Genomic DNA, 27,869 nt, shown 5'->3' on the forward strand with positions numbered 1-27,869 from the left:
TTTTTTAAAAAAGAACCCCCAATTTTATTGTTTTTTTAAAGGCGTGGGATAAGGGAAATCTAGAAGAGAGGGCCTGAATTAGACCCGGAAGTCATGCGGAAATCATGGCAGTAAACTAGGGACAGACCAACTTCCTATCCAGATATCGACTAGCTTCGTATCCTAAACCAGTAGAACAGTTGAGCTTACTGGTGCAATATCAGCTCCAAGAAACCATTAAATCCTTTGCAACTTTTATCACCACCTCATAGGCTTTCAAAAACGTCCCATAAGATGTATTGTTGAAGGCTTTCACGGCCAGATTCAACTGGTTGTTGTGGGTTTTCTGGGCTGTGTGGCCATGGTCTGGTAGATCTTGTTCTTAATGTTTTGCCTGCATCTGTGGCTGGTATCTTCACCTCTGAAGGCTTCTGGGTTGGGTGCTGGGTTGTGCAGCGCTCATCCACCCAGGTAAGTTGACCCTCAGCCAGTGCATCTGCCCCTTGTGTTGGCAGAATGGGCACCCAGGCCAGCACAGAGCTGGACCAGTTCCAGTGTGAGGTCTCCCCCCACCCCACACTGGATTAGGCTGTTAGTGCCTTTTGCTTTGTTTCTTCTTCTGTTGTGATCCCAACTTCTGTGACATGCCAATTTCTGATAGAACTCCTATGCCAAGGAGAGGAATCTATGTAGTAGACTTATCTTGCTAGACAGAACTCATCCATGTAAATAGACATACAACAGAACTGCTTCTTGGTGGGAATAACTGGGCATGCCAGGCATGGTATGATGAAATTCTGGATTGGTATCGAGACTTAAGTGTTCAAGTTCAAAAATTACTTTTTAGTCATGTCTTCATCTGTTAATTCTATTTAGCAAGAAGTATGGGGAAGGGCTGCAACTGAGAGGAAAGATTATTAAACACTGCTCCTGACACTAAGTAGATTCTAAGGATATTCTGTTTATCAACATATAGCCCATGTTCAAATGACTCATGGCATAATTCAGGTTTCATGGATGACTTGTGCACTGGCATACAGAACCAGCTGCCCAAAGTTGAAGCAATCCAACTCCTCTTCTAGTGCAAGCTAGACAAAGCTTAAATCTCTCTCTCTCTCTCTCTCTCTCTCTCTCTCTCTCTCTCTCTCTCTCTCTCTCTAACACACACACACACACCAGGCCAGGCTCACTAATTTTAAGGTGGGCATCTTTGTCCCCAAATAAACCTGGGAACCACAGCTCTGAGTAATCTAAGATTGATGAGATGCTAAGTATTTCCTTTAAATTATAATGTAGGAATCATTCCTGGGTTCCTTTTACTCCCAAAAATCTGAAAACTATGGCCAATGAATAGCTTAAAAGCTGAAAGGGTTCCTATTTATGTGCACCTAGGAAGATCTAGTATACAAAAGTAAATGCACTGCTCACCCTTGCTGGAGCTGAATTTCTGCCAGTGAACTAACATATTGTTTTTTTTCCAGACTGTGATCCATTGAATGATGAAGTCAGTGGTTTCAATGGCACCATAACACACTGTCGTCCCGACACTATCCTTTATAATGCATCTGGCTGTATATGTGAAAAAGAATATAGGATGGTGACCTTTGTGGGAACTGATGAGTGTATTTGTGAGAGTAAGTGTATTAGTTCTTTGCAATGGCCTTCTACTGTTAAGAGTGTCAAAGGTAAATACGATAAAATCTGGAAAACCTGCATATAATTGATAACAAGTGAGAGATATAGTAGAGCAAGTGAGAGACCTGCAAGGACCCTCCCACACTATTTCTTCTTTTGCTTCCCTGATAACCCAGATAGACTATTCTCCTTTTCTGCTTCCTTCTCTTCTTCCCACCCTCCAGTCAACCAACCTTTATCTGTTCCTGTACCTTTCCCTTTCCTTCCCCTACAGTCTACTTGGGAAACATCTGGCCCAGCTGTGCAGTGCTGACTGCTGCACTGGGGCCAGTTGTGCTATGGGCAACCTGCAAAGATTTGTGAGGGGACCCTCACTTTCCCCTGTCTTCTCTTCCTCAGCTATTTCCTCCTGGACCTATCCACAGGGGTCTGCAAAGCACCATTTCAATTCAAGCTGGATTGGTACGTGTGGAAACATAATTTCTCATCAGTAAAACAATAGTTAGTATATACCTGAAGTAGATACAGATGCTGGAGAGTCGTTTTTAAATTGTTGTCTTTCACCAAAATGACTGTTTCTATGTGAAACCTGGAATATAAAAATGGTTACCCATGCTAATTTCAAATTTTGAGTAGCCCAAATGCATGTAGGTTCCAGTCCAATAAATGGAGAAATAACTGAATGGGCTACATCAAGAACCATGAACTTTGGATTGGAAAAGAATTATAAAGCCATATTTGTTGGAGTGGTTTTGAGTTCCGTCAGTGTGGGGCCTGAATCTGCTGGGGGAAGCAGTGTGAGGTTACACTGGCGGATTTGTTCTCTCTGGGGTACTTACCCCAGTGGTGGGGTGTTTTTGCCAGCATGCACCTGCTGCTGCTCCCTTCCCCACCAGAGCTGGGATCCGGCACCCATGGCTCCAGTGTCCCAGCACTCCTGCTGGCTTAGCAGGGGAATAGCTGGGGTGTGGATGGGAAGGAGCCAACTTCAGTGGGCCCTCTTCTGGCCATTTGCGGCATTATACTGATGGCTGGGAATTCAGACTTATGCTGCCCTTTTGGGTGGTGTAAATCTATTAAGCCCCATAGAGGTTTCTCAGGGAGGTTTTTCACTTTTTGAGCCCCCCTCCCCCACGCTACCCAGATGCCTGTTTGGGGGCAGCATCCCGGTGTGGCTGTGGCCAGGTGCCCAGATCTTGAATGAGGCTGTTTGTTGGTCAAATCCACAAAGACAGTAGACAATCTAAATTGTTTTACATGTGCAGTTGCAATAACATTTTGTTTTCTTTCACAGAAATTCCCTACCACTGCCAATCAAATATATTTAGAGAAAATGACAATGTAATGAAGTGTTTAAATGCAACAGAACAAGTAAGTTTTCAATGTGAGAACTTAGTACAGTAGACAATTGCTATTCATGGGGGATCTGTTCCTAGGATCACTGCAAATGGCAAAATCCCCAAATACTGGAGGAAGGGATCCTAATAGCAAGCATCCAAATTTTCTGCAAAATGTAATAATGTAATCATCATGATGATAGTATAGTGGGAGTAAAGTGTCTGAAAACCATATTTCATTATTGGACCAAGGAGTGCAAATAAGTGAAATCTCATGTCATGAATTTCCAGATAATGAGGGTCTACTGTATAATTCTCAAATCATGATGTTCACAAGCATGCTGGTTCCTCAGAATGTGGAATACAAAATAGATAATATGTTATTTGTTATTGGACAAACCATTTTAATGTTTATTTTAATTTATTTATATGTTGCTTTTCACTTTTGAAAGTCCCTTAAGTGGTTTACAGCTCAGTAAAATACTTTAAACACAATGCAATAAAAAAACATTAAAAATAGTTTCTCAGTAGTATCACTCCCCTTGCTGCAACATTTCTTATACTTCAAAGGCCCCTTTGGAAAAGGCAGGGCTTCAAACCCAACCTAAAGACCTTTCAGGAAGCAGACCTTACTGACCTTTGAAGTGGTCCCACAATTGTGGTGGAGAGCAGCTTCCCCCAGGTTCCCATTAACCAAACCTCTGCTAAGACTGTTTTTGAGGGAAGGCTTTCTGGATTGACCTCAAATCTTAGGTTAGTTGATAAATGTAGAAATGACCTTTCAGGTTCTCTGACCCTAAGTCAAACCAGCATCTTGTATTATACTTGGAAACAGATTAGAAGACAATGTAGATATCATAGCACTGGCTTAATATAATCACTGTGGTGTGGAAAGCACTTTTAAGGACCCTAGCTACTACATTTTGGACCAAATGAAGCTTCCAGACCATCTTTAAGTAGTGAAATTTGCATTTTAACCATTTGTTAAGAAGTACTGTCTTTCTTTTTGTCCTGAATTTATTGTCCATCAATGTCATTAGATGCCCCCAAGTTCTAGATTTTTTGGGAGAGGGACTGGGTTTCTCAGCTGTCTTTTTTATCTAACCTGAAAAAAATCCTCATCTCATCCTTTACTCATCGACTATCTGAATCATTATGATTGTCTTGTCTTGTACTTTTTCTAGGTTTGTAAATGTCTTTTTTGAGTTATGGCAACTGAAACTGCACAAAGCATTCCAAATTAAACTGCACTATTATAATATTGGCATTTTTATTTTTTAAAAGCTTAGTAATTAACTTCATGGAGTGTGTAACAGACTTCCCTCTGTGATACACCTCTGAAGATGCCAACCACAGATGCAGGCGAAACGTTAGGAACAAGATCCACCAGACCACGGCCACACAGCCCAGAAAACCCACCAGAACCAGTTTCATTGAACTTTCCACTACAACGCCAAGATGTCTTTCAGGATCAGACATTTTCACTTGCATGCTTCTCTTACCTACTCTTACCTCTTACCCGATTCCCATGTGAATTCCAGTTAGTCTAAATGGGAGACCAAAGACTGGCAGAACTAGTAAGAATAGCACAACTCAAAAGATAAACTTTAACATGAAACCACTTCCAAACTCTTCCCTTTTGAACTTTTCTCTTATTTGAGAGAAACTTCTATTTGATCAAGCCCTGCCACCTGTGCTTTAAAAGGTTCGCAGGTGCTGGCCACTGCCTGAAACTCTGGAGAGCTAAAGTTGCCTATTGAAGTTGGGAACATTGAAAATAGACAGGGCAGTGCTCTGAGGCAGCTTTCTATGTTCATTGCCAGACTTAAACTAGAGCTTTTCATAACCATCTAATGACATACAAAGATTTTCTTTTCTCCTTACTGGCTGACCTCTGCCAACACAGATTTCTCCCCCTCTTCTCTTAGAGTTCCTTGGGTCATAGCAGCAGCTTCTATTGCTTAGTGGTGGGGTCTACCTTGAGCCTCTTGTCATCTGCCTGTGAAACTGACAACCAGACATCTTCCTTGAAGGTGAGACTTACCAAGAACTAAACAGAAGTTTGATTGTACCTTCCCCTTTCTAAGATGTTGCTGTACTTTCTCCTATGATGCCATGTTGTGTAGACTATACTGAATGTCTCCAAGGCAGTTTTTTGGTATAACATCTGTTTTACAACAACCTCCTCTCCTTTTTAAATTTTTAAAATTTTTGACCATTACTTAGCATTTGAGTGGATTACTGGTCCATAAGACAATGCCTATTTATTGTCTAGTTTTTCAAGATTTTTTAAAAATCAAAAATCTCTGCCGCTTCTGTGTAGAATCACTACCTGATCCTCTTTTGACAATGATCAACAGTCATAATTGTTGTGAGGTTTGTTTGATTCTTGTACTGCTGCAGGACACAGCTGAATCCTTTGAAAAGCTCGTCAACAATTCTCTCTGGAATATTGAGGTAAAAGAGGAGGTTGTGTCAGCTGTCATGCTGGTTGTGGAAAGTCTGGGATCTACTGCGGTAAAAACAGCTCTCTCATCTCCAGAGACACCCATCCAAACTGTGACTACTAAGTCAGTAGGTAAGAAGTTACAAAGTGACTTTCATCGTATCTTTTAAAAAATTAGTTTGCCATTTTTATGCTTCTGATGGCAAAGAACCATGGGAGGGGGGGGGGAAAGAGGGGGCAGTTAGCATGGTCTCTCTTTGGGGGATCCATGTAGCTTCCCAAACTCTTTCAGAAAACATTCCTCTTATACTGATAACTTCCTTGATTACTGTCTAGTTGATCTTTTCAATGAAAAGTTGCTGTTGTGTAACTATAATTGTAACTTGTAAGTGTCCATTCCAGAGATTTAGACACCAAAAACCTTGGTTTACTGGATGGCAAAGGGCATTGAAGAAACTCTGCAAATGTACAAGGGACAGAATGTTCTTTAGAATCCGACTAGATCTGAGTCTGCAAAGATTCCTGAAATGAATAAATGACTACCTGCTACAATGCTACAATAGAGACAGTGCTTAAGTCAGAGGTATCACTGGCATTGTCTTCTCATACTTTCTAGGATCAGTTTCAGCTTGTTTTGCCTAAATATTAGGAATGTGCAGTCAGATACTGTTGACCCTAAAACTCATCCAAGTTTCATGACATCAGATCAGGTAGGCTATGTCAGAGGCAGTCTAAGGTTTCCCAGGTTTCTTAGCTTCGTGAAGTAATTGTTGGGAATTTAACAGAGCCTTCCTGTCTATTCTGTAAAAAGTTTTTCTTCATTCTCTGGGAAACAGCATTTCTCACAGCCATTTTTAGCCTTGAGACTGATCGAGGATATTGCCTTGGCCAATCACAGTCTTCCCACAGAGAGGACGGAAATTTTAAGCTACAGCAGTCCATTACCTTGGCTGTTTTGTACCTCCTTTATGTTGTGTGTGTGCTGCACCTTCTGCTTCTTGTGAGGAAAGAAACTTTGTTTTAGTTACTCAAGATCCTGGCTGGACAAATTCTGCCTAGAAGGCACTTCTTCACAGACTGCTCTGATTAATTTATTACTACTAGCTAGTAGTAATTCTACTGCAATATGTATCTTGTCCTCCATTCTTCCCCCCATGATCTCTTGGAGGGGGGGGGGGTGAGTTTGGGAGCAGTATTGTTTTTCTAGCACTCCCAAAAAGAACTGTTAAGTGTCATGTCTCTGGATTGTTTAATAATGAGACTTCATATTTAGACAATTTCTTTTATTGAAAGTAATATTAGAAAAAGGCATTTAGATTTCTATTGTCAGAATTAAAATTAAGCACCAAGCCATCTTCCATTATACCCCATTCCATGTCCCTCCTCATTGCATAACACCACCCCTCAGTATCAGTTCTCATGGGGGGAATGGTCCTTCCCGTCTCACAGGAAGGAGGAAGCACAGGCTTCAGTTAGGTCACAACAAACCACACTCCCCAGCACTTTGAAGTGCAAAAGCCAGAAGGTGTCTAACAAGCAGATTAGGCCTTGCTTGGAAAGTGAAACCAGAGACAAAGAACAGAGAGCAGTTGCAAGGAAGGGGAAACCAGTCTTATGTTGAGAGGATTCTACATCAGGCCAGAACTGGGCAGATCATGACATTAAGTTACTCTTCATCTAACTCTTGGAAATTATCCTGTGGGATATCAAAAGTACAGTTTCCCACCTATGTAAAGCCATTGCATGAATTGTCTGAGGATGTGGAATGAGGTGTCCTTGGAATTATGTGTCCTATGCTAATTGGTGTAAAGCTTTATCTGTTGTCAGCAGATCTGGAGGCATTCACCTTAGTTCTGCTTCAGTTGAAGCCATGGGTGGTTGGATGAGAATTAACAGTCTGAAACTTAATCCAGACAGTTAAAAGTGATGGTTTGTTGCACAAATAACCAAGGGAAATGGGATTGGCTGTACTGCATAGGGCCTTGTTTACTTACCACGTGTGTTCATCATCTGAAAGCATTTTTGAATGCACAGTTGCTCGATATTTCTAGTAGTTGTGACCCAGTTCATATTTTAATAATCTTTAGACATCAACATTACAGCTTTCCAGAAGAATATTTTTAAAGAAACTTATTCTCATTTAATTATGCCTTCAATGAATTTTGTGTTTTTTATTCTGTATTTTACTGTATTTTAAAGGATTTTAATATACCTTTTTTTTGCTGTTTCCACATGTCACCTAAAACAATTTTGACACATTTTAGACACCCCCCAACCCCCCTTTTTTTGTTCATACGCAACCCTTCAAAATGATTCCTGGCCACCATTTTCTGTTATTCCCTTTTTTCCCCAGTGTGTTGACAAATCACTGCTTCTATGCTTCACATATGCTTCTATTCTTCATGTGCTACAATTCCCTGAGTCTTCTATAGTTAACGCTATGAAGATTAAGCCCCCACCCCCAACTCAAATCACAAAAATGCTTCAAAATGCTCCAAAAGCAGGCGAGGGGAAATGGGAGAGTGAGCTCATGGCACTGGGGAGGACATTCAGAGGAGGCAGGAAGCAATGAGAAAGTTTTAAAGTGTTCATACAACAGAGAATCTATTTTCAAAACATTTCAAATTGAAGAATCATTTTAACTGGGGATTCATTTAAAACATTTTCAAGCTGGAAATACAATGTTTTGAGGATGAAAGGGGGAAAATGCAGAACTCCATGGAGGAAATGTTTTATTTCCTGCTCAAAACATTTAAAAGTGTCTCTGTGTTAACTACTTTTTCTTTTTTCTCACTTCGGGAAAGAAAGCAGGATATAAATGCCAGTAGCAAGACTACTTAATATCTGGGGAAGAAATAATATTTTCTCAGTGATCTTCTCAGCCATTTGAATGTTGGAGGAATATAATTTATCTGAAGGACAACTTGCAAATTTTATCAAATCATCTGTAGGGGATCATATTCAGCAAATTTCCCTATGTTCAAAAGTTATGTAGGGATGACCAGAAAGATTGCCTTCTCTGCAGTGGAATGTCCTCCTGACACCAAATCTTTTGCTTACTTAATCCAAACCTTGTTTTCTACCAGCAGTTGATCACCAACTAATAGAAAAAAAGAGCAATTTTCACTGATTCCCTTCCAAAGGAACTCACATCATGCCCTGTGGACTGCAATTGGTTGCATTTTCACTTTCTGCATAGGCAACTCTGGGTATAAGACATTGCCTTGTAGGTGCCAGATTAAAATAATTTTATTCTCCCAAGCTTTTAGTAGATGGTGCCTTCTGGTATATGTTAGTGCTGCTGGTGCTGCTTCAGGATTTTTTAAAAAATAAAAAAAATGTTTATTAACTGGTTTGTTAGCCATTTTTCTGATTTTAAAATGAAAAGTTAAATATAAATATTGCAAATTAATTATATCTCCAATAAAAGGGTTCTTCTCTATCTGTCTATAGTAACATCAGTAGAAACACTGTATTTATTGCAGGATATACTCATTGTCTGGTAAGATTTATAGTAGTGGTGGTTATCCAGTAACTCAGGTCCCTTCTCTTCTGATTTTAGTTATTCAAACACAGCTCATTAGTGAAGAACAAATTTCCAAAAGAGAGGCTGTCAGGCTAGAAGCTCAAGGAGACCAACTGGACATTCATCCAAGTGCAGTGGCTAGGACAGCCACTCAAGGTATTCAATTCCATTTATTCAAGGGAGTCTACATGGTACATAAGCTTTTAGACAAACAGCTATAACCATGGTTAAAATACAAATACTCAAGATTACAAATTGCCAGCCAGACAGGCATGGTACAGGGAGAGAATAGGGAGGGATGGAGGTGCCAATTTGCCTGTGCTTTATACCTCCTGTATACCTCTTGTTACATTTTGAAGTTGTTTCTTCAGAAATTACTGTGCATCTTACTGTTACAGTTATTGCCAAGGTCTAGCCAATGTCTAGGAAATAATATATACCTTTCCGTCTAAGCCATTTCTCTCTTTGCACCTTTAACCCGTGTCTTCACAATGTCTCCCACAGGATCCATTGTTGTGGCTTTTTTATCATTCAATGGGCTGGAATCACTCTTAGAAAATTCTTCTTCCCTGCAGAATATGACTCTGCAGAATGGCAGAAAACTGGAAAACATTCATATGAACTCCAAGGTTGTAAGTGCTGCTACCAGCAGCTGGACAAGAAATATTTCAAGCCCCGTCAACCTCACTTTTCATCACCTTGAGGTGTGTACATCAAATCTGTTCAAGACATCTGGATAATGCCGCTATATTTTCCTATTTGCCTTGTCATATAAGTCTATTCATTTTGCGGATGCATATTAAGATGTGATAGAGAACATGAATGTCAAGGAAGATTTAGAGCTGGCTAGTGTCCTAAACTGAACCATCCGCCAGAAGTGAAGTTTGGTCCCTGCCAGTCAGTATTGCAGCAGACATAGGGAACTATGAAGGCCTGCCTGAAACTGAATCCTAGGCTTATCATATATATATATACCATGTTTCCCCGAATATAAGACAGTGTCTTATATTAATTTTTGCTCCCAAAGATGCGCTATGTCTTATTTTTAGGGGATGTCTTATTTTTCTGTATTCTGTTCGTCAGGCATGCTTCCAAACAAAAACTTTGCTATGTCTTACTTTCGGGGGATGCCTTATATTTCGCACTTCAGCAAAACCTCTACTATGTCTTATTTTTCGGGGATGTCTTATATCTGTTGGGTAAACTTTCTAAGTTCAGATGTGCGTGCTCATTAACATGTAAGCAATGGCTATCTCACTGACCAATAGCTAATCAATAGATCAGGTCATAAACAGTGACTTCAGCAACTCGTTTATATACAAACAGTTAACCCTTTGATAATTGAGTTGTGACAGACATTCGCAAAATCCCAACAATATTTCCTTTAGCTCATCTTAAATTTATTGTATATTTTTCTAAGTGATTTCTGATTAGTATTATAGAAGAAAACATGTGGGCATGGTATGAGCACTCCGTGAGCAAAGTTTAGAGGATCTATAACCTGTCTTGAACTTAAGAAAGGTCGGGTCCCATAAAGTCCCATAAATGAAACTGGCATCCCTTTGCAACCATTCTTCTTTCTTGAAGGACAAGAATCTCCAGAAAGAGACTGTTTGTGTCCACTTGAGCTCTGCAAGCAAGGATAGTGCCTGGATTCCTGAAGGCTGCTGGCATGTGCATTCTAACATCTCTCATACCAAATGCAGTTGTCAATATCTGTCTACATATGCTGTGTTAATGGCTACCACTCCCAAGCAAGTATGTGATATTTGGGTTTGGAAATGTCTCAACTCCCCCTTGAAGCAAAGATTAAGGGAGCTTAAGCCAGTGTTAAGTCATTTATTGATGTTCACCTCGGGCTGAGCATATAAGGGATTTGTAATCTGCCTTGAACCAAAGAAAGGCAGTGTATTAATCTGCCATGCCCTTAGAACTCTCAGAAAAAAATTATTTATTTATTTATAGTTTGATTTATAGTTCACTCTTCCCCATAAACAGGCTCAGGGTGGCTTACAATAGTAGATTTACAATGAAAACAAACCAATAACTAACTAAGGGGAATGAATTAAAGAGGAAAGGGGAGGGGGGGAAAGAAGGGGAACAAGAAGGGGAAAGGGGAGGCTAGCTATGGACACTGTTGCTATCCTCAACCGTAGGCCTGATAGAGCAGCTCCGTCTTGCATGCCCTACAGAACTGTGAAATATCCTGCAGGACTTGGGTCTCATTCGACAGAGCCAGATATTGTGTAACTTCACTAAAGTTTGGGAAGCTAGAGTTAGAGCAGCCATTCTCAACCAGGGTACCGTGGTACCCTGGGGTGCCGTGAGCATGTCCCAGGGGTACCACGGCAACACTACTGCCCCCCCCCCTCATTTTTGTGGTGTCTCCCACCGGTGCCAGCAAGGACATGGAGCTGGCCCAAGGTCAGCAGCCACCCCCCCCCCCAGTGCTTCCCTTCACCCTGGGAGGGGAAGGTGGGGGGTGTGGCAAGCAGGGGCAATGGGAGGGGAAGGTGGAGGGTGGCGACAGGGGTACCGTGAGATATGAAGAGTGAGGTCAAGGGTACTTTGACCTCGAAAAGGTTGGGAAACACTGAGTTAGAGCATCTGTTTTTTTAAAAATCTATCTATGTTGTTTATAGGCCCATTACCCACTGGCTGCAATGGGACAGGAAGAATGTCAGGGCAAGAAATCTTAACCTGATGTTTACAACGCACCAAGAGAGGAGGCATGTTGGGGCAAGATTTCTTGTCCCAACTTGCTTCCTCTTGCCCTGTGTGTGCTTCTCTCTTTCCCTGGGGAAAGCGAGAGCATTTCTGGTGCAACTTTTCACGCCAGAGCAGGGCAAGGCTGGAAAATGCCGGCAGTGGGTAATAGGCCATAGTCCACCATTCTAACTTGGACCCAAGGCAGATTACACAAATGAGGAGAATCACACCTATTCCCTTGACTACTGTATGTGTGGATCACCAGTGGTCAAATCTCTTTCTGTGGGATGTTTGCTTGAAAGTTGTTTGGGCCTCTGGAGAACAACACTTTGCACATGTACACTTATAACTCCAAAATACTGCTGGTTGATCTGGTTATGGCACCTGGAGGTGGCACAGAAGGCACATTAAATGAATTCTGCAAGATGCTCAGTATGTGATTTTCAACCACTGCAATGAATGGACTGAGACAGGTCAGGTGTAAACCAGTTGAGGATTTGTTCCTTCAGCAAATAGGTGGGGGGGGGGGGGGGTGGGGGGGGGGGGGGGTGGGGGGGGGGGGGGGTGGGGGGGGGGGGGGGTGGGGGGGGGGGGGGGTGGGGGGGGGGGGGGGTGGGGGGGGGGGGGGGTGGGGGGGGGGGGGGGTGGGGGGGGGGGGGGGTGGGGGGGGGGGGGGGTGGGGGGGGGGGGGGGTGGGGGGGGGGGGGGGTGGGGGGGGGGGGGGGTGGGGGGGGGGGGGGGTGGGGGGGGGGGGGGGTGGGGGGGGGGGGGGGTGGGGGGGGGGGGGGGTGGGGGGGGGGGGGGGTGGGGGGGGGGGGGGGTGGGGGGGGGGGGGGGTGGGGGGGGGGGGGGGTGGGGGGGGGGGGGGGTGGGGGGGGGGGGGGGTGGGGGGGGGGGGGGGTGGGGGGGGGGGGGGGTGGGGGGGGGGGGGGGTGGGGGGGGGGGGGGGTGGGGGGGGGGGGGGGTGGGGGGGGGGGGGGGTGGGGGGGGGGGGGGGTGGGGGGGGGGGGGGGTGGGGGGGGGGGGGGGTGGGGGGGGGGGGGGGTGGGGGGGGGGGGGGGTGGGGGGGGGGGGGGGTGGGGGGGGGGGGGGGTGGGGGGGGGGGGGGGTGGGGGGGGGGGGGGGTGGGGGGGGGGGGGGGTGGGGGGGGGGGGGGGTGGGGGGGGGGGGGGGTGGGGGGGGGGGGGGGTGGGGGGGGGGGGGGGTGGGGGGGGGGGGGGGTGGGGGGGGGGGGGGGTGGGGGGGGGGGGGGGTGGGGGGGGGGGGGGGTGGGGGGGGGGGGGGGTGGGGGGGGGGGGGGGTGGGGGGGGGGGGGGGTGGGGGGGGGGGGGGGTGGGGGGGGGGGGGGGTGGGGGGGGGGGGGGGTGGGGGGGGGGGGGGGTGGGGGGGGGGGGGGGTGGGGGGGGGGGGGGGTGGGGGGGGGGGGGGGTGGGGGGGGGGGGGGGTGGGGGGGGGGGGGGGTGGGGGGGGGGGGGGGTGGGGGGGGGGGGGGGTGGGGGGGGGGGGGGGTGGGGGGGGGGGGGGGTGGGGGGGGGGGGGGGTGGGGGGGGGGGGGGGTGGGGGGGGGGGGGGGTGGGGGGGGGGGGGGGTGGGGGGGGGGGGGGGTGGGGGGGGGGGGGGGTGGGGGGGGGGGGGGGTGGGGGGGGGGGGGGGTGGGGGGGGGGGGGGGTGGGGGGGGGGGGGGGTGGGGGGGGGGGGGGGTGGGGGGGGGGGGGGGTGGGGGGGGGGGGGGGTGGGGGGGGGGGGGGGTGGGGGGGGGGGGGGGTGGGGGGGGGGGGGGGTGGGGGGGGGGGGGGGTGGGGGGGGGGGGGGGTGGGGGGGGGGGGGGGTGGGGGGGGGGGGGGGTGGGGGGGGGGGGGGGTGGGGGGGGGGGGGGGTGGGGGGGGGGGGGGGTGGGGGGGGGGGGGGGTGGGGGGGGGGGGGGGTGGGGGGGGGGGGGGGTGGGGGGGGGGGGGGGTGGGGGGGGGGGGGGGTGGGGGGGGGGGGGGGTGGGGGGGGGGGGGGGTGGGGGGGGGGGGGGGTGGGGGGGGGGGGGGGTGGGGGGGGGGGGGGGTGGGGGGGGGGGGGGGTGGGGGGGGGGGGGGGTGGGGGGGGGGGGGGGTGGGGGGGGGGGGGGGTGGGGGGGGGGGGGGGTGGGGGGGGGGGGGGGTGGGGGGGGGGGGGGGTGGGGGGGGGGGGGGGTGGGGGGGGGGGGGGGTGGGGGGGGGGGGGGGTGGGGGGGGGGGGGGGTGGGGGGGGGGGGGGGTGGGGGGGGGGGGGGGTGGGGGGGGGGGGGGGTGGGGGGGGGGGGGGGTGGGGGGGGGGGGGGGTGGGGGGGGGGGGGGGTGGGGGGGGGGGGGGGTGGGGGGGGGGGGGGGTGGGGGGGGGGGGGGGTGGGGGGGGGGGGGGGTGGGGGGGGGGGGGGGTGGGGGGGGGGGGGGGTGGGGGGGGGGGGGGGTGGGGGGGGGGGGGGGTGGGGGGGGGGGGGGGTGGGGGGGGGGGGGGGTGGGGGGGGGGGGGGGTGGGGGGGGGGGGGGGTGGGGGGGGGGGGGGGTGGGGGGGGGGGGGGGTGGGGGGGGGGGGGGGTGGGGGGGGGGGGGGGTGGGGGGGGGGGGGGGTGGGGGGGGGGGGGGGTGGGGGGGGGGGGGGGTGGGGGGGGGGGGGGGTGGGGGGGGGGGGGGGTGGGGGGGGGGGGGGGTGGGGGGGGGGGGGGGTGGGGGGGGGGGGGGGTGGGGGGGGGGGGGGGTGGGGGGGGGGGGGGGTGGGGGGGGGGGGGGGTGGGGGGGGGGGGGGGTGGGGGGGGGGGGGGGTGGGGGGGGGGGGGGGTGGGGGGGGGGGGGGGTGGGGGGGGGGGGGGGTGGGGGGGGGGGGGGGTGGGGGGGGGGGGGGGTGGGGGGGGGGGGGGGTGGGGGGGGGGGGGGGTGGGGGGGGGGGGGGGTGGGGGGGGGGGGGGGTGGGGGGGGGGGGGGGTGGGGGGGGGGGGGGGTGGGGGGGGGGGGGGGTGGGGGGGGGGGGGGGTGGGGGGGGGGGGGGGTGGGGGGGGGGGGGGGTGGGGGGGGGGGGGGGTGGGGGGGGGGGGGGGTGGGGGGGGGGGGGGGTGGGGGGGGGGGGGGGTGGGGGGGGGGGGGGGTGGGGGGGGGGGGGGGTGGGGGGGGGGGGGGGTGGGGGGGGGGGGGGGTGGGGGGGGGGGGGGGTGGGGGGGGGGGGGGGTGGGGGGGGGGGGGGGTGGGGGGGGGGGGGGGTGGGGGGGGGGGGGGGTGGGGGGGGGGGGGGGTGGGGGGGGGGGGGGGTGGGGGGGGGGGGGGGTGGGGGGGGGGGGGGGTGGGGGGGGGGGGGGGTGGGGGGGGGGGGGGGTGGGGGGGGGGGGGGGTGGGGGGGGGGGGGGGTGGGGGGGGGGGGGGGTGGGGGGGGGGGGGGGTGGGGGGGGGGGGGGGTGGGGGGGGGGGGGGGTGGGGGGGGGGGGGGGTGGGGGGGGGGGGGGGTGGGGGGGGGGGGGGGTGGGGGGGGGGGGGGGTGGGGGGGGGGGGGGGTGGGGGGGGGGGGGGGTGGGGGGGGGGGGGGGTGGGGGGGGGGGGGGGTGGGGGGGGGGGGGGGTGGGGGGGGGGGGGGGTGGGGGGGGGGGGGGGTGGGGGGGGGGGGGGGTGGGGGGGGGGGGGGGTGGGGGGGGGGGGGGGTGGGGGGGGGGGGGGGTGGGGGGGGGGGGGGGTGGGGGGGGGGGGGGGTGGGGGGGGGGGGGGGTGGGGGGGGGGGGGGGTGGGGGGGGGGGGGGGTGGGGGGGGGGGGGGGTGGGGGGGGGGGGGGGTGGGGGGGGGGGGGGGTGGGGGGGGGGGGGGGTGGGGGGGGGGGGGGGTGGGGGGGGGGGGGGGTGGGGGGGGGGGGGGGTGGGGGGGGGGGGGGGTGGGGGGGGGGGGGGGTGGGGGGGGGGGGGGGTGGGGGGGGGGGGGGGTGGGGGGGGGGGGGGGTGGGGGGGGGGGGGGGTGGGGGGGGGGGGGGGTGGGGGGGGGGGGGGGTGGGGGGGGGGGGGGGTGGGGGGGGGGGGGGGTGGGGGGGGGGGGGGGTGGGGGGGGGGGGGGGTGGGGGGGGGGGGGGGTGGGGGGGGGGGGGGGTGGGGGGGGGGGGGGGTGGGGGGGGGGGGGGGTGGGGGGGGGGGGGGGTGGGGGGGGGGGGGGGTGGGGGGGGGGGGGGGTGGGGGGGGGGGGGGGTGGGGGGGGGGGGGGGTGGGGGGGGGGGGGGGTGGGGGGGGGGGGGGGTGGGGGGGGGGGGGGGTGGGGGGGGGGGGGGGTGGGGGGGGGGGGGGGTGGGGGGGGGGGGGGGTGGGGGGGGGGGGGGGTGGGGGGGGGGGGGGGTGGGGGGGGGGGGGGGTGGGGGGGGGGGGGGGTGGGGGGGGGGGGGGGTGGGGGGGGGGGGGGGTGGGGGGGGGGGGGGGTGGGGGGGGGGGGGGGTGGGGGGGGGGGGGGGTGGGGGGGGGGGGGGGTGGGGGGGGGGGGGGGTGGGGGGGGGGGGGGGTGGGGGGGGGGGGGGGTGGGGGGGGGGGGGGGTGGGGGGGGGGGGGGGTGGGGGGGGGGGGGGGTGGGGGGGGGGGGGGGTGGGGGGGGGGGGGGGTGGGGGGGGGGGGGGGTGGGGGGGGGGGGGGGTGGGGGGGGGGGGGGGTGGGGGGGGGGGGGGGTGGGGGGGGGGGGGGGTGGGGGGGGGGGGGGGTGGGGGGGGGGGGGGGTGGGGGGGGGGGGGGGTGGGGGGGGGGGGGGGTGGGGGGGGGGGGGGGTGGGGGGGGGGGGGGGTGGGGGGGGGGGGGGGTGGGGGGGGGGGGGGGTGGGGGGGGGGGGGGGTGGGGGGGGGGGGGGGTGGGGGGGGGGGGGGGTGGGGGGGGGGGGGGGTGGGGGGGGGGGGGGGTGGGGGGGGGGGGGGGTGGGGGGGGGGGGGGGTGGGGGGGGGGGGGGGTGGGGGGGGGGGGGGGTGGGGGGGGGGGGGGGTGGGGGGGGGGGGGGGTGGGGGGGGGGGGGGGTGGGGGGGGGGGGGGGTGGGGGGGGGGGGGGGTGGGGGGGGGGGGGGGTGGGGGGGGGGGGGGGTGGGGGGGGGGGGGGGTGGGGGGGGGGGGGGGTGGGGGGGGGGGGGGGTGGGGGGGGGGGGGGGTGGGGGGGGGGGGGGGTGGGGGGGGGGGGGGGTGGGGGGGGGGGGGGGTGGGGGGGGGGGGGGGTGGGGGGGGGGGGGGGTGGGGGGGGGGGGGGGTGGGGGGGGGGGGGGGTGGGGGGGGGGGGGGGTGGGGGGGGGGGGGGGTGGGGGGGGGGGGGGGTGGGGGGGGGGGGGGGTGGGGGGGGGGGGGGGTGGGGGGGGGGGGGGGTGGGGGGGGGGGGGGGTGGGGGGGGGGGGGGGTGGGGGGGGGGGGGGGTGGGGGGGGGGGGGGGTGGGGGGGGGGGGGGTTGGGGGGGGGGGGGGGTGGGGGGGGGGGGGGGGGGGGGGGGGGGGGGTGGGGGGGGGGGGGGGTGGGGGGGGGGGGGGGGGGGGGGGGGGGGGGGTGGGGGGGGGGGGGGGTGGGGGTCGGGGGCCGGCGCTTCGCGGCGCCGGCTGCCCGGTTCGTTCTAGATCAGCCCATGCGATCGGCCTCTAAGCTTTCGCTGGTCGGCGCCGAGTACGCCGACCGGGCCGGGCTCGCGACTGGGTGGCAGAAACGGCCTCTGGTAGGAACTCTTTCATCTTTCCATATAAAGGCATCAATTACATTTAAGTCATTAATTATATACATTCATATTGAAATTATCTATGTTAGAGATATATACATTAATTTCTGCTCTTATACATCAAAATCATATTACTAGAATATAAACTTGTGCTTAAAGAAAACCATTCTAAATGATACAGGGAAAAGTAAAGAAAGAAAAGAAAGAGGCTTGGTACACAAATTTGGCAATTCCTTTAGACCATCATACTTGTAGGAGAAGAAGACTTTATTTACAGTCAATGACCAAATATCATCATACTTGTATAATTAGTTCATACTGAGATTAAACATTATGGTATTTTTAACATTTCAGTGTAAATATCCAATTTTTATATATCTTCTAACATAAGAAAAAAAATAAGACAGATTTCTCACTGCATTTCCAGCATAAATGCCACTGTTCTTTATTCTTTTTCTTGTAATCTTCTTGTAATCTTTCTTGTAATAAAAATTTCCAATTCTATTCCACTTCTTCTTTCAAGGGAATTTGTCTTAGAAAGTTAGACTCACTTTTCTTCAGGGGTGTATTCAGTGGATCTTGAAAGATTAGTATATAGTTGTCGGTCTGCTCAATATCAAAAAGATCTTCACCAACTGGGATATATTTTTGTGGACTTTCAATGAATTCTTTTTCAAGAACTATATCACCTGTTGTTTCCTCTTCACTCAGTATTCTTTTGTGCTGATTGTTTGCTTGGCAAACAAATTCCAGTTGGCTCTGAATGGTTGTCCCTGTGTCTTGGACATTCTTCTGATTTTTTTCCATTGAATATAAGCAGATTCGAGACAAATTCCTGTCTTGTTTTCGGCAGTTTATTCTTTACTTGTTCTTTGATATTGGATTTTGAATTTCTTGTTTTAAACCCTTAAAATGTTTCTTCATATCAAGTTCTGATTGACTTACTTGCAGGGAGGTTGACTGAAACTGTTTAATTTTCTCCATTCCAGGAGGTGGCAGCAAAGTATCAAAGTAAATGGGTTTTTTCAATAGTACAAATAGTATTAAAAATCTAAAAGTAACTGTAATAATATTGGACCAAATAAAAGTTATCAGCAAGACTGGAGAGAATGATTATTTATTGTTAAAGAATGGAACAAGATTATAGCTGCTTTTGTTTCCACGGTCAGCAAAAAGCAGTTCCACTATGATAGGTTTGAAGTTGTCTTGAGCTGAATAATTTCAGTTTAGCTTCACCCTAAGCTTCAAGGAATAATTCAGCTTTATAAAAAGGTATCTTGAGTACTTATAAACAGAGGCGTAGCTAGGGAAAATGGAGCCCAGTGCAAAATCTGAGTTTTGCGCCCCCCATGTTCGTTTGTGTTTTTTTGTATTTTTTACTGTTTTTCAGTTTTTGGCCTGCAGGGGGCACAGTTTTTAGGTTAGCAGCACCAAAAATTCAGGGTATCTTTAGGATACTCTCCTGATGATACCACCCAAGTTTCGTGAGGTTTGGTTCAGGGGGTCCAAAGTTTTGGACTCTCAAAAGTGTAGCCCCCATCTCCTATAAGCTCCCATTGGAAACAATGGAATTTGTTCACTGAACCACAAGGTTCCTAAGGATTTGTATCTGTGTAAACTCACTTTACTTTGTTTTTGTGTCTGATCTAGAATTAGTAGAACTTCAGACCAGTGGCAGACTCTCCAGTCTCATATTTACCTTATATCTTCTGAGAAACTAGTTATCATGCAGGATTGCCTACTATGCAGTGATACTGAATTAGAAATAACTGCAGTGACACCACTAGTTTAAGTAAAGAATCTGTGGCATCAATATTTGTGTTTCCACCTAAGTGTGTTTCCACGTAATTGTGACATCATTCCATTAAAGGCAAAGTCAGATCAAGAGCGAAGGATCTTATGTCACCATACCCAGTGGAATTTGTTTGACCTTCTTTTTACATTCTGTTTTCTGTATCAGATCAATACACTATTTTTCTGCCTTATTCTGAAGATCTTGCATGAGAAACTTGCATCTCTCAATTCAAAAGTATCTACCTTGAAAAATACCAGGTAAGGAAAGCTACAAATAACAATATGAGACATAGAAGGGATTAAAGATAGGCATTCAGTCATCACACTGGTGACTAGCACCCAGGTTACTGAAGAGTACAGTAGCATTGTGAAGGCCAGTTTGTTGGGGTGAAACAGAGGTACCATGGAAGCTTGCTGGGTGACCTTGGGCCAGTCACACGTTTAAACTGAACCTACCTCACTGGGTTGCTTTATGATAAAATAGAGGAGAGTGATGTAGCTGGGGAGAGAGGCAGAGTACAAATAAATAAAATGCCTTATCATTATTGCTAACTGTGAAGGATCTACAGCTCTTAGGCCATTTATGCATGCACTACTTACTCCACAGCTTTTTCTTCACAGTGGGGTTTTCCCACAGTTTTTTTGTTTGGACAGGGATTGTCCTCCTGCAAAGTGTCCCTGGCTGAGCTGATCTACCATTTTGCCTGCCCACCAGTTCCTGGTTGTTTCCATGCAACCCACCCGTTGCCTGCCCCACTTTTTTGGAAAGGTTGCCTGCTGACTTTTTTCACCCCGCAATCTTTGGTTAGAATTAGTTTGCTAGACCATGTCAATTTCTTGTCAGTTTCACTGGGTCTATCTAGTGATAGACCTGTAGCAAGAAAATAAAAAAGAAATCCTTTGTGATCCTTCTGAAATAGTGGCTCAAAGAATGGTGTGGGTGGGGGAAGGCAGGGAGGATCAAGAAAACCCAATGAAAGCCAAACACCTGCTGATCTCCTTTACTTTCCCTAAGAAGGGAAAGGAAAAGGCACACTTTCAGAGCATTCAGAGATTGTGGTGAATCTCTGATATGAAGGTGGGGTTGCTGCTGAAGAGTGGGGAATGTGTGCATAACTGAGAGTCAAACTTGAAGGGAATATAAGCTCAATGCGAAGGAGACCATAAGTGTGTAAATAGCCCTGGAATGCATTGCTGAAGAAGTGAAAGTGCAAATGAAAGACAGTTCTCTCCTCAGCTGCTTTTGACTTCCACTGCATAATGCCTCTTCAGTGGCACAATAAACTGGAATGTGTTTGAAAGAAACTCCTTCCTCTGCCAGGGCAGCTGAGAAGCTCTTCTCCAGATCCAAGCCAAAGTTTGTCAGCGCCTCTCAATTTAATCAGGTCTCTTCCAACTCAACTCAAAAATTTCTAACTGAACTCCTGAGTTCAGTACTTAAAGATATAAAATAGTAGCATTATTACTCACTTCTCTGAGCAGTGAGAAGTTCAGGGTTAGCATTACCCAGATTTGGTGGTGTTTGGGAACTTATAGCATTTTTGTAATATTTACTTTGTTTACATGTATGAAAGTAGAGCACAAGTAGAAGCAAACATGCATTCCTTGAAGGTATCACATCTACTGCCCGTATAAGATTTTCAATGGGAGAGTGTCTTCTTTAGTCAACTCACAGCTGTCATGGTTTGCCCCCCCCCCTTCACAATTGTCGACTATTTCTTCACATACATACACACCTGACCTCTCCCCTCAGAAGGGGGAGTGATAGGAAACAATTTCTTCCCCATTGACTTATTTTATTTAGAATATTTCTTTACCTGTTCAAAGTCTTGCTCAAGCTAGCTTGACATTAAAAAGCAAGCCATTAGGTGTAAGCCACATAAAAACCATCCATAAAACGTAAAAGCTAAAAATAAAATGTCTAATTAAAGATAAAACATTTAATTAAAAGGTGGAGTAAAAAGATGTGTGTTAGCCTGGCACATAAAAGAAAATAAAGTATGTGCTGGGTGAGCCTCAAGAGAGAGGGCATTCCATTGGTGAGGTGCTACCATGCAAAAATGTATTGTCTCCAGTAGCCACATGCAGGTGAAGGCAGGAAGAGCAAGGCTTGAGAACAGAACTTAACACGAGGGCTATAATCATGAATAAAACACTCAAAAGCCATTTAGCAGAGGTCCTGTGTCTTATCAGATGGCCTTTTTGACCAAGTCATATTTATAGACACCTCATCCTTGACCAACTGTCAGCGATGAGGAAGCAAGCATTGAGCCTAAATGTAGGGAGCTGCACAATTCCAAACATCTTGTCCAGTTCAGGCCTCAAATTGTACTCCAGAATTGTCCTTTGAAAGTTCAGTTTGGCTCCCTTGTCTTCCTGGCATTTCTTTCTCCTATTGATATCTACAACGTTATGTTTCTTTGATACAGATTGCTGACATTTAAGGCCATAGCTCATCTGTTCATCCTGGGCTTGACTTGGTGCCTAGGTCTCTTTCAGTTTGGACCATTGGCTGATATTATGGCGTATCTGTTCACTCTTACCAACAGCGTACAAGGGGCCTTCATCTTCCTAGTTCACTGCTTGCTCAACAAAAAGGTAATGTACAAGACTAAAGAGGGTGGAATTCGTGGGCAGCAACACTGAGTTGGCATTATAGGCTATGAGATGAAGCTTCTTGAAGTACTCCATCTAATTTTTCAAAGTGGAGGGTTAAAGTAATCACTGTGCTGGAAGTCCCAGAAGGGTTGTCTGTTGGAGTGGGAAGATGTGGAATGGGAAGATGCATTAAAAGAGATCAGATATCGGGTCTAGAGAGAATTGAGAGATCTTAAAGAGAATGCTAGGTACAGTGAGTTCAGTAGTTTCCTGCGTGCAGCTCTGAATAACTCAATGGCACTGCACATGCCGCCTTCCTGGGTGGGAGGCAGGGTACATAACATTCCTCCAGACTATTTTTGGTCAGGAAAATGGTGCCTTTCCCCCACTTTACAGCTCCTGACCAAGTTTGGCCCCTGCAGTGCTTAAGTAATGAGTTCTCTGCAGCTGTCCTCTGACTGCAGGGATGATTTCCACAAAACAGAAATATATCATCTTGAAGACATTATAAAAAGCATTTTGGGAAGTTTGCACAGCTCTCCCTCTGAAAGCATCCTCAGGATGTTTTATTTCTCTCCACCCAGTTTTTTAAAATTGCTAAACTGGGGTTGAAGACGGAGCAGGCAGGAGATGCTGAGCAGGCAGGAGATGCTTTATTTCTCCCACCCAAACCTCTTACTTTCATTTTTGTCGTTTGTGCCCACCATTTTGTGTGCTACAGCAGAGATCCTCTGTGAAGGTTCCCCGCAGAGGTTTCCTCTGCTTGCAGCTCATCCATGTAGGTTAATAAAGTTTGTTTTACCTGCCGATCCTCCGTGTGTAGTGTTTTCCCTTTTTTATGTGTTTTGAGGGGATGTCTGTGAAGCTACATGTGCATGATTAGTGAAGCTGCAATATGCACATGTTTGTGTCATTATAGCTTTGCAGACATTCCCCTCTGAACAAAAAAAATGGCAAAGGAAAGGCAAATTATAGAAGGTAGGAGAAGTTGTAATATGTAAGAGTTTAATTGGGGAAAGGGGAAGCTTGTGCTTCTTCCACATTTCTTAGTATTGTGGGAGGAGGAGAGAGGCCACCCTGCAAGAGAGCTCTTAGAGTGTTTTGATTGAGAGTTCTTGTTTTCCCCAGGCCATTTCATTTTTTCAAACATTCTTTATATTTATTTTCAAATAAACAACCCTAATTCTAGTGTAAGTTGCAATCAGCTTTTGGTGAATCCACTTTGAATGAATGCACCCTAATTCCAAACTTGGCTATTAGCTGCTGTTGACTTCATACCTTTCCCCTCACTAAGGACCTTAACAGTCCACCCTGGCCAGGTCTATTAAATAAATTTAAGTTCCCTGTTTCAGGTAAATAAGTTGGTAAAAAACTACTCTCTTGTGGCCAATTGAGACAGTGCCCTCAAATTCTCCTTCATCCTGAAGCAATCAGCTAATTCTGTACTCTGTTCAAACTAATATGCACATGCTAATGTCTAAATCCACAAATCCAGACCAAATATGATATTTCACATATTTTAGCTCTTTCTCTGATTGCCTGGTCTAATGTTGCTTCAGTTCATATTTCAGTATGAGATATAGCGATAACTTTCTACTTTCGAACAATTGTTTGTTAAGCTATTACTGAAGCTCACAGTCTCCAGAGCCTTTGTCCTTTAAAGAAGGGAATTCTCACTGTGTGTTTTGGTTCTTCAGGTGAGAGAGGCATATTGGAATTGGATTTGTTGCCACAAAACTATCCAGCCTCCTTCTACCATTATATCTATGACTGGTGCTCCCTCTAGTGTTACCACGGTAAGGCCAATGCATTGTCTAAAGCAATGATGAAATGGATAACCTGCTTCTTTCAGACCCTTATATTTATATAGACAAGTATTCTTAGGATATGTCTGTCCAGGACAATTTTTAGGGATCAGAATTGCTCTTCTAGATAACTGATCCTCACACAGAAACCACCATTGTTCTCAGCATCTCTGCTCTGTAAATGGAAGGACACCACTGGCCCAAGGTGGTATACCTGCTCTTTTGAGAGATGGGTTGCAGAGAAGAGGTCCTAGATGTTTGTATGCTATCATCACTTCTACTCTGTGCCCCATTATCTGGTCTACCAAGTGGCAGTGGCAGTGGCAGTGGCGAAGAAGGTGTATTTCTCCACCCTCATTGACTGCACAAGCAGCCGTTTAATAGAGTTATTTAGAGTGGTTAACATCTTGCTGTCCTCCACTTGGAGGACTACAGCTGGAGTGCCCCTTGTATTTGCTGTGGTGATTTTGCTGTGCACTTTTGGAACAAAGTTGCTCAGATCTGCATGGAATTGGACTCCACCATTGAACAGCATCCTGTCTGGTCCAGTTATATTGGATCAGTTTCAGTTTTGAGGTCGAGTATGTGGACAAGTTGCTTGCAGGTATGCGGCCTACTACTAGTCCTCTGGATCCTTGTCCATTTTGACTGATAAAAGCTAGCTCGGGGAGGGGGGATGGCCCAGTGGGTTCACAAGGTGGTAAATGCCTCTTTGGTAGAGGGGTGGTTCCAGTACTCCAGAAAGAGGTGATGGTTCACCCCCTTTTGTTGGGGGCCTCTTTGGTCCCTAAGATGCTGGGCAATTATGGCCCAGTGGTCAACATCCAATTTTGAGCAAGATGCTGAAACAGTGGCAGTGACTCAACGGCAGGTTTGCTTGGAGAAACTTATTTTCCAGACCCATGTCAATTTGGTTTCCAGCATGGTTATGGCCTTGGTTGCCCTGACAGATGACCTTTATCAGGGGAGACACAGGGGAACTATTACCCTGTTGATTCTCCTTGATCTCTCCATGGCTTTTGATACCATAGACCATGGTATTTTGCTGGACTGGCACCTGGGATTGGGGGTAGGAAGGACTGCGGTGCTTTTCCTACCTGCGGGGTTGGCTCCAAAAGATAGAATTGGGGGGCTCTTGCTCGCAGTCCTGGGAGCTTCCTGGTGGGGTTCCCAGGGTTCAGTCCTGTCCCCTATGTTATTCTTCATCTATACGAAGCCATTGCATGAGGTCACCAGGGCGTTTGGAGTCAAGTGTCATTCGTTTGCAGATAACTCCATTTCATCAGTCAGGAGAGGCACTCTGTGTGCCGTACTACTGTCTGGAAGCAGTTATGGGCTGGATGGGGAACCACAAACTGAGGCTGAATCCAGACAAGACAGAGGTTCTCTGACTTCTGGGCTTCTGAGTCCACGAGACACCCTGTTCTGGGTGGGGTGTATTGCCCCGGGAGGATCAGGTGCAAGATCTGGAGGTGCTCCTGGATTCATCGCGGTCCTTTGAACCGCGGTGACCGCGGTGGCCGTGAGGGCCTTCCAGCGGTGACCGCGGTGGCCGTGAGGGCCTTCCAGCAGCAATGGCTGGTTCGCCAGCTCTGTCCATTTTTGTACAAAGGGAACTTGGGCCACAATGTTACATGCTCTGGTAACCTCTCGATTGGACTACTGTCCAAAAAAATGAGACTGCTTTTTCAGACAGTCGGGAAGCTGGAGTTGGTGCAGCATGTGGCAGCTAGGCTGTTAGCTGGTACATCTGGCCCAGACACACATCACAATGGTCTTTAAGGAACTACACTGGCTTCTAATTCACTCCCAATGTTGACACTGACAAACAAAGCCCAAAATGGCTGGGACCCTGTTTACCTGAAGGAGCACCTGCGCAAATATGTACCTACCTGGGCAATGAGATCACATGGGGAAGCACTCATGCTATCTCCAGCTGCCAAGGTGCAGAGGGTGAGGGCACATGAGAAGGCTTTCTTCATGATTGCCCCAGGCTTTGGAATAGTCTCACCTCAGGGATCTGCCATGTGCCTGCCCTTTATGGGTCTAGATGCATAGCGAAGACCTTCCTTTTCACCCAGGCATTTTATTAGCCTCTCTGGAAACTTTCTCTACAACTGCTGGTTTTTCAGGATGGGAGTGGGGAAGTGGGGGGTTAGAGTTATTTTAATGTTACTTTATTGTTGCCTTAACTGTTATGTTTTATTTATGATGTTTTATTGTGATTTTTAAATTGGTATTAACCTGGGTTTTTATTGGTTTTAACTCATTTCCTTTTCCCCACTTCCCTTTGTTTCTCCCGCCGGGGCTACTCGAGGAGAGTAGCGCGCGGTTCCTCGGCAGTCCCTTTACCGAGGGGCGGGCACAGCCGCTATCGCCCCTGAAGCTGCTGCTGTCGCGCCCCTCAGCGCGCGGCATCCCAGACGCTCTTCTGAACGGCACCTTTTGACGACCCCGCACAGAGCGCGGGGTCGTGGGGACGCCTGGGCGCGCGCCTGGGATGCCGCGCGCTGAGAGCAGTGCGCGGCATAGGGGGGATGGAAGCGAGTGGGGAAAGGCCTCTAGAGAAACGAGTATGAAGTGGGGTATACATTTTTATAAGTAAATAAATAAAAACTAATGTTTCAGATCAGGGCCATAAGGAACTCCATGTGAGTACATTGTCAGTGATGTTGCAGTTACAACTCTGACAGAAGTATTTAGTAGATTCAATATTTCATAGATACTTGTTTGGACAATGTTGGCTGTTATATGGATTCTATGCCTAATAAAGGTTTATATATATATAATATTTCATAGAAAGCTGTGTTGCACCTTCCACTTTTTGGAAATAAATATATCTTCACAGTGAATTTCTCCTGTCAAAACGTTTTAGCCTACAGGTATTTGACCTGAGAATGGCTGTTAACGACAGGACATTTTGGAGGTCATTAATTTATAGGGTTGCCATGAGTCAGAAATGACTTGCAGCCATTTCAGTGCAACTGTGTAATGCAGCCATTTCAATGCAACCGTCTAATGGAGCAGCTGATTTAAAAATTGTGATAAAGCCCTCTGATGTCTCATGGTCGATTTCAAGTATTGTGGTTCTTTTCTTTATCAGGAAAATGTGCAAACTACTACTTCAACATAGCAACAGAAAGCAACGTGGAAGAGAAATCCATAATCCAATATTCCTTTCCATATTTCCTACATTGGCCTCATCCTTCCCTGCTCATCTTCAGTGGATTGAACGTGAAGAGACCATTTTTAACAGTGCTAGTCTTCTGCATATCAAAGCAATAGTTGTGTACTGCCTCTGCAGTTTCTTGAAAAAATCAGAAACATTTTGAGATTCTGATTTTTTTCCAGCCATTCCCTATTATTATTTTTGCCTCCTCTGTTTCTCTTTGTAATCTAAAAACAATACAGAATAGTTCTCCTGTGCTCCTGTTGCACTTTCCATTTCAGTGAACAAAGCATCAGAGATGGATCAAATGAATTCAGAGGAAAGACAACATGACTTTGCCTGGGGCTCTACTTCTTCTCTTGGTAGTGTTCTGTCCACAGAATCCCATTTGCAGCCAATATACGATAGAAGATACGTGTCTGGATACATGTATGTACACATACAAATATACACACACAAAACTGATGACTTCTAAGACTGGGCCAAGTATAAAGATGCACTGGGTACTTATGTGGCAGCATGAAGTGTAAAGGAGGATTGTTGAAAGATGGGTTTAAGGGTCAGGCCCTTCCACCCGAGAAGCAAGTCAAAAAGCTCTTTCAGAGGTTCTTTCAAACTTGCGGTGAATGCATTTGGAGTGCAATTTGTTTTCAGTCCAGGATTCATGAATGTTTTTTATTAGGATTCATGTGAATGGATCAGCATAATTACAGACTGATTTTATACTCTGTGTTTCAGACCAGACTGGTCAACTTTACAGGGCTGTTATAAGAATAATACTGAAGATCCTTGTGAAGCTTTGGAGGTGCACTTCATGATAATACATAGACTATGTAATATAATTGTTGCTATTTTTCCAAGACATATAAAATCAGAGCTCAAATTCCAGTTGGGTGTGTGACGAAGTGATTGCCTACTACAGTGATGGCGAACCTTTTCGAGACTGAGTGCCCAAATTGCAACCCCAAACCCACTTATTTATCGCAAAGTGCCAACACGGCAATTTAACATGAATACTGAGGTTTTAGTTTTGCAAAATGGTTGGCTCTGAGGCATGCATTACTTGGGAGTAAGCTTGGTGGTAGTTGGTGGCTTTGCATTGAAGCAACCGTGCAACGGGTAAATCACAACCCTAGGAGGGTTTACTCAGAAGCAAGCCCCATTTTCAGCAACCGAGCTTACTCCCAGGTAAAGGATCGCGCTTTAGTTCTTCGCAT

The 27,869-nt window shown here is 51.0% G+C and overlaps 1 protein-coding gene across 1 annotated transcript; it reads left to right on the forward strand.

The window, feature by feature from the left end:
* The first annotated feature begins 1,458 nt into the window (after nucleotides 1–1,458).
* Nucleotides 1,459–27,526, forward strand: LOC125433363 (adhesion G protein-coupled receptor E2-like). Its single transcript, XM_048497864.1, has 12 exons — nucleotides 1,459–1,613; nucleotides 2,014–2,076; nucleotides 2,909–2,985; nucleotides 4,880–4,984; nucleotides 5,355–5,529; nucleotides 8,960–9,079; nucleotides 9,428–9,627; nucleotides 10,511–10,681; nucleotides 19,157–19,338; nucleotides 21,510–21,678; nucleotides 23,376–23,474; nucleotides 26,587–27,526. The coding sequence occupies exons 1-12, from the start codon at nucleotides 1,574–1,576 to the stop codon at nucleotides 26,614–26,616; spliced, it is 1,431 nt and encodes a 476-aa protein (XP_048353821.1). The 5' UTR covers nucleotides 1,459–1,573; the 3' UTR covers nucleotides 26,617–27,526.
* The last annotated feature ends 343 nt before the right edge of the window (nucleotides 27,527–27,869 follow it).

This window comes from Sphaerodactylus townsendi, linkage group LG05 (assembly GCF_021028975.2).
Source record: "Sphaerodactylus townsendi isolate TG3544 linkage group LG05, MPM_Stown_v2.3, whole genome shotgun sequence".
NCBI lineage: Eukaryota > Metazoa > Chordata > Lepidosauria > Squamata > Sphaerodactylidae > Sphaerodactylus > Sphaerodactylus townsendi.

Bases quoted from the DNA above. Each gene is read 5' to 3' on its own strand.
- LOC125433363 (XM_048497864.1), top strand. From the start codon at position 1,574: ATGGTGACCTTTGTGGGAACTGATGAGTGTATTTGTGAGA. The intron at 2,077-2,908 runs GTACGTGTGGAA...TTTCTTTCACAG, and splicing joins TTTCAATTCAAGCTGGATTG to AAATTCCCTACCACTGCCAA. The intron at 19,339-21,509 runs GTAAGGAAAGCT...TCTTTGATACAG, and splicing joins TCTACCTTGAAAAATACCAG to ATTGCTGACATTTAAGGCCA.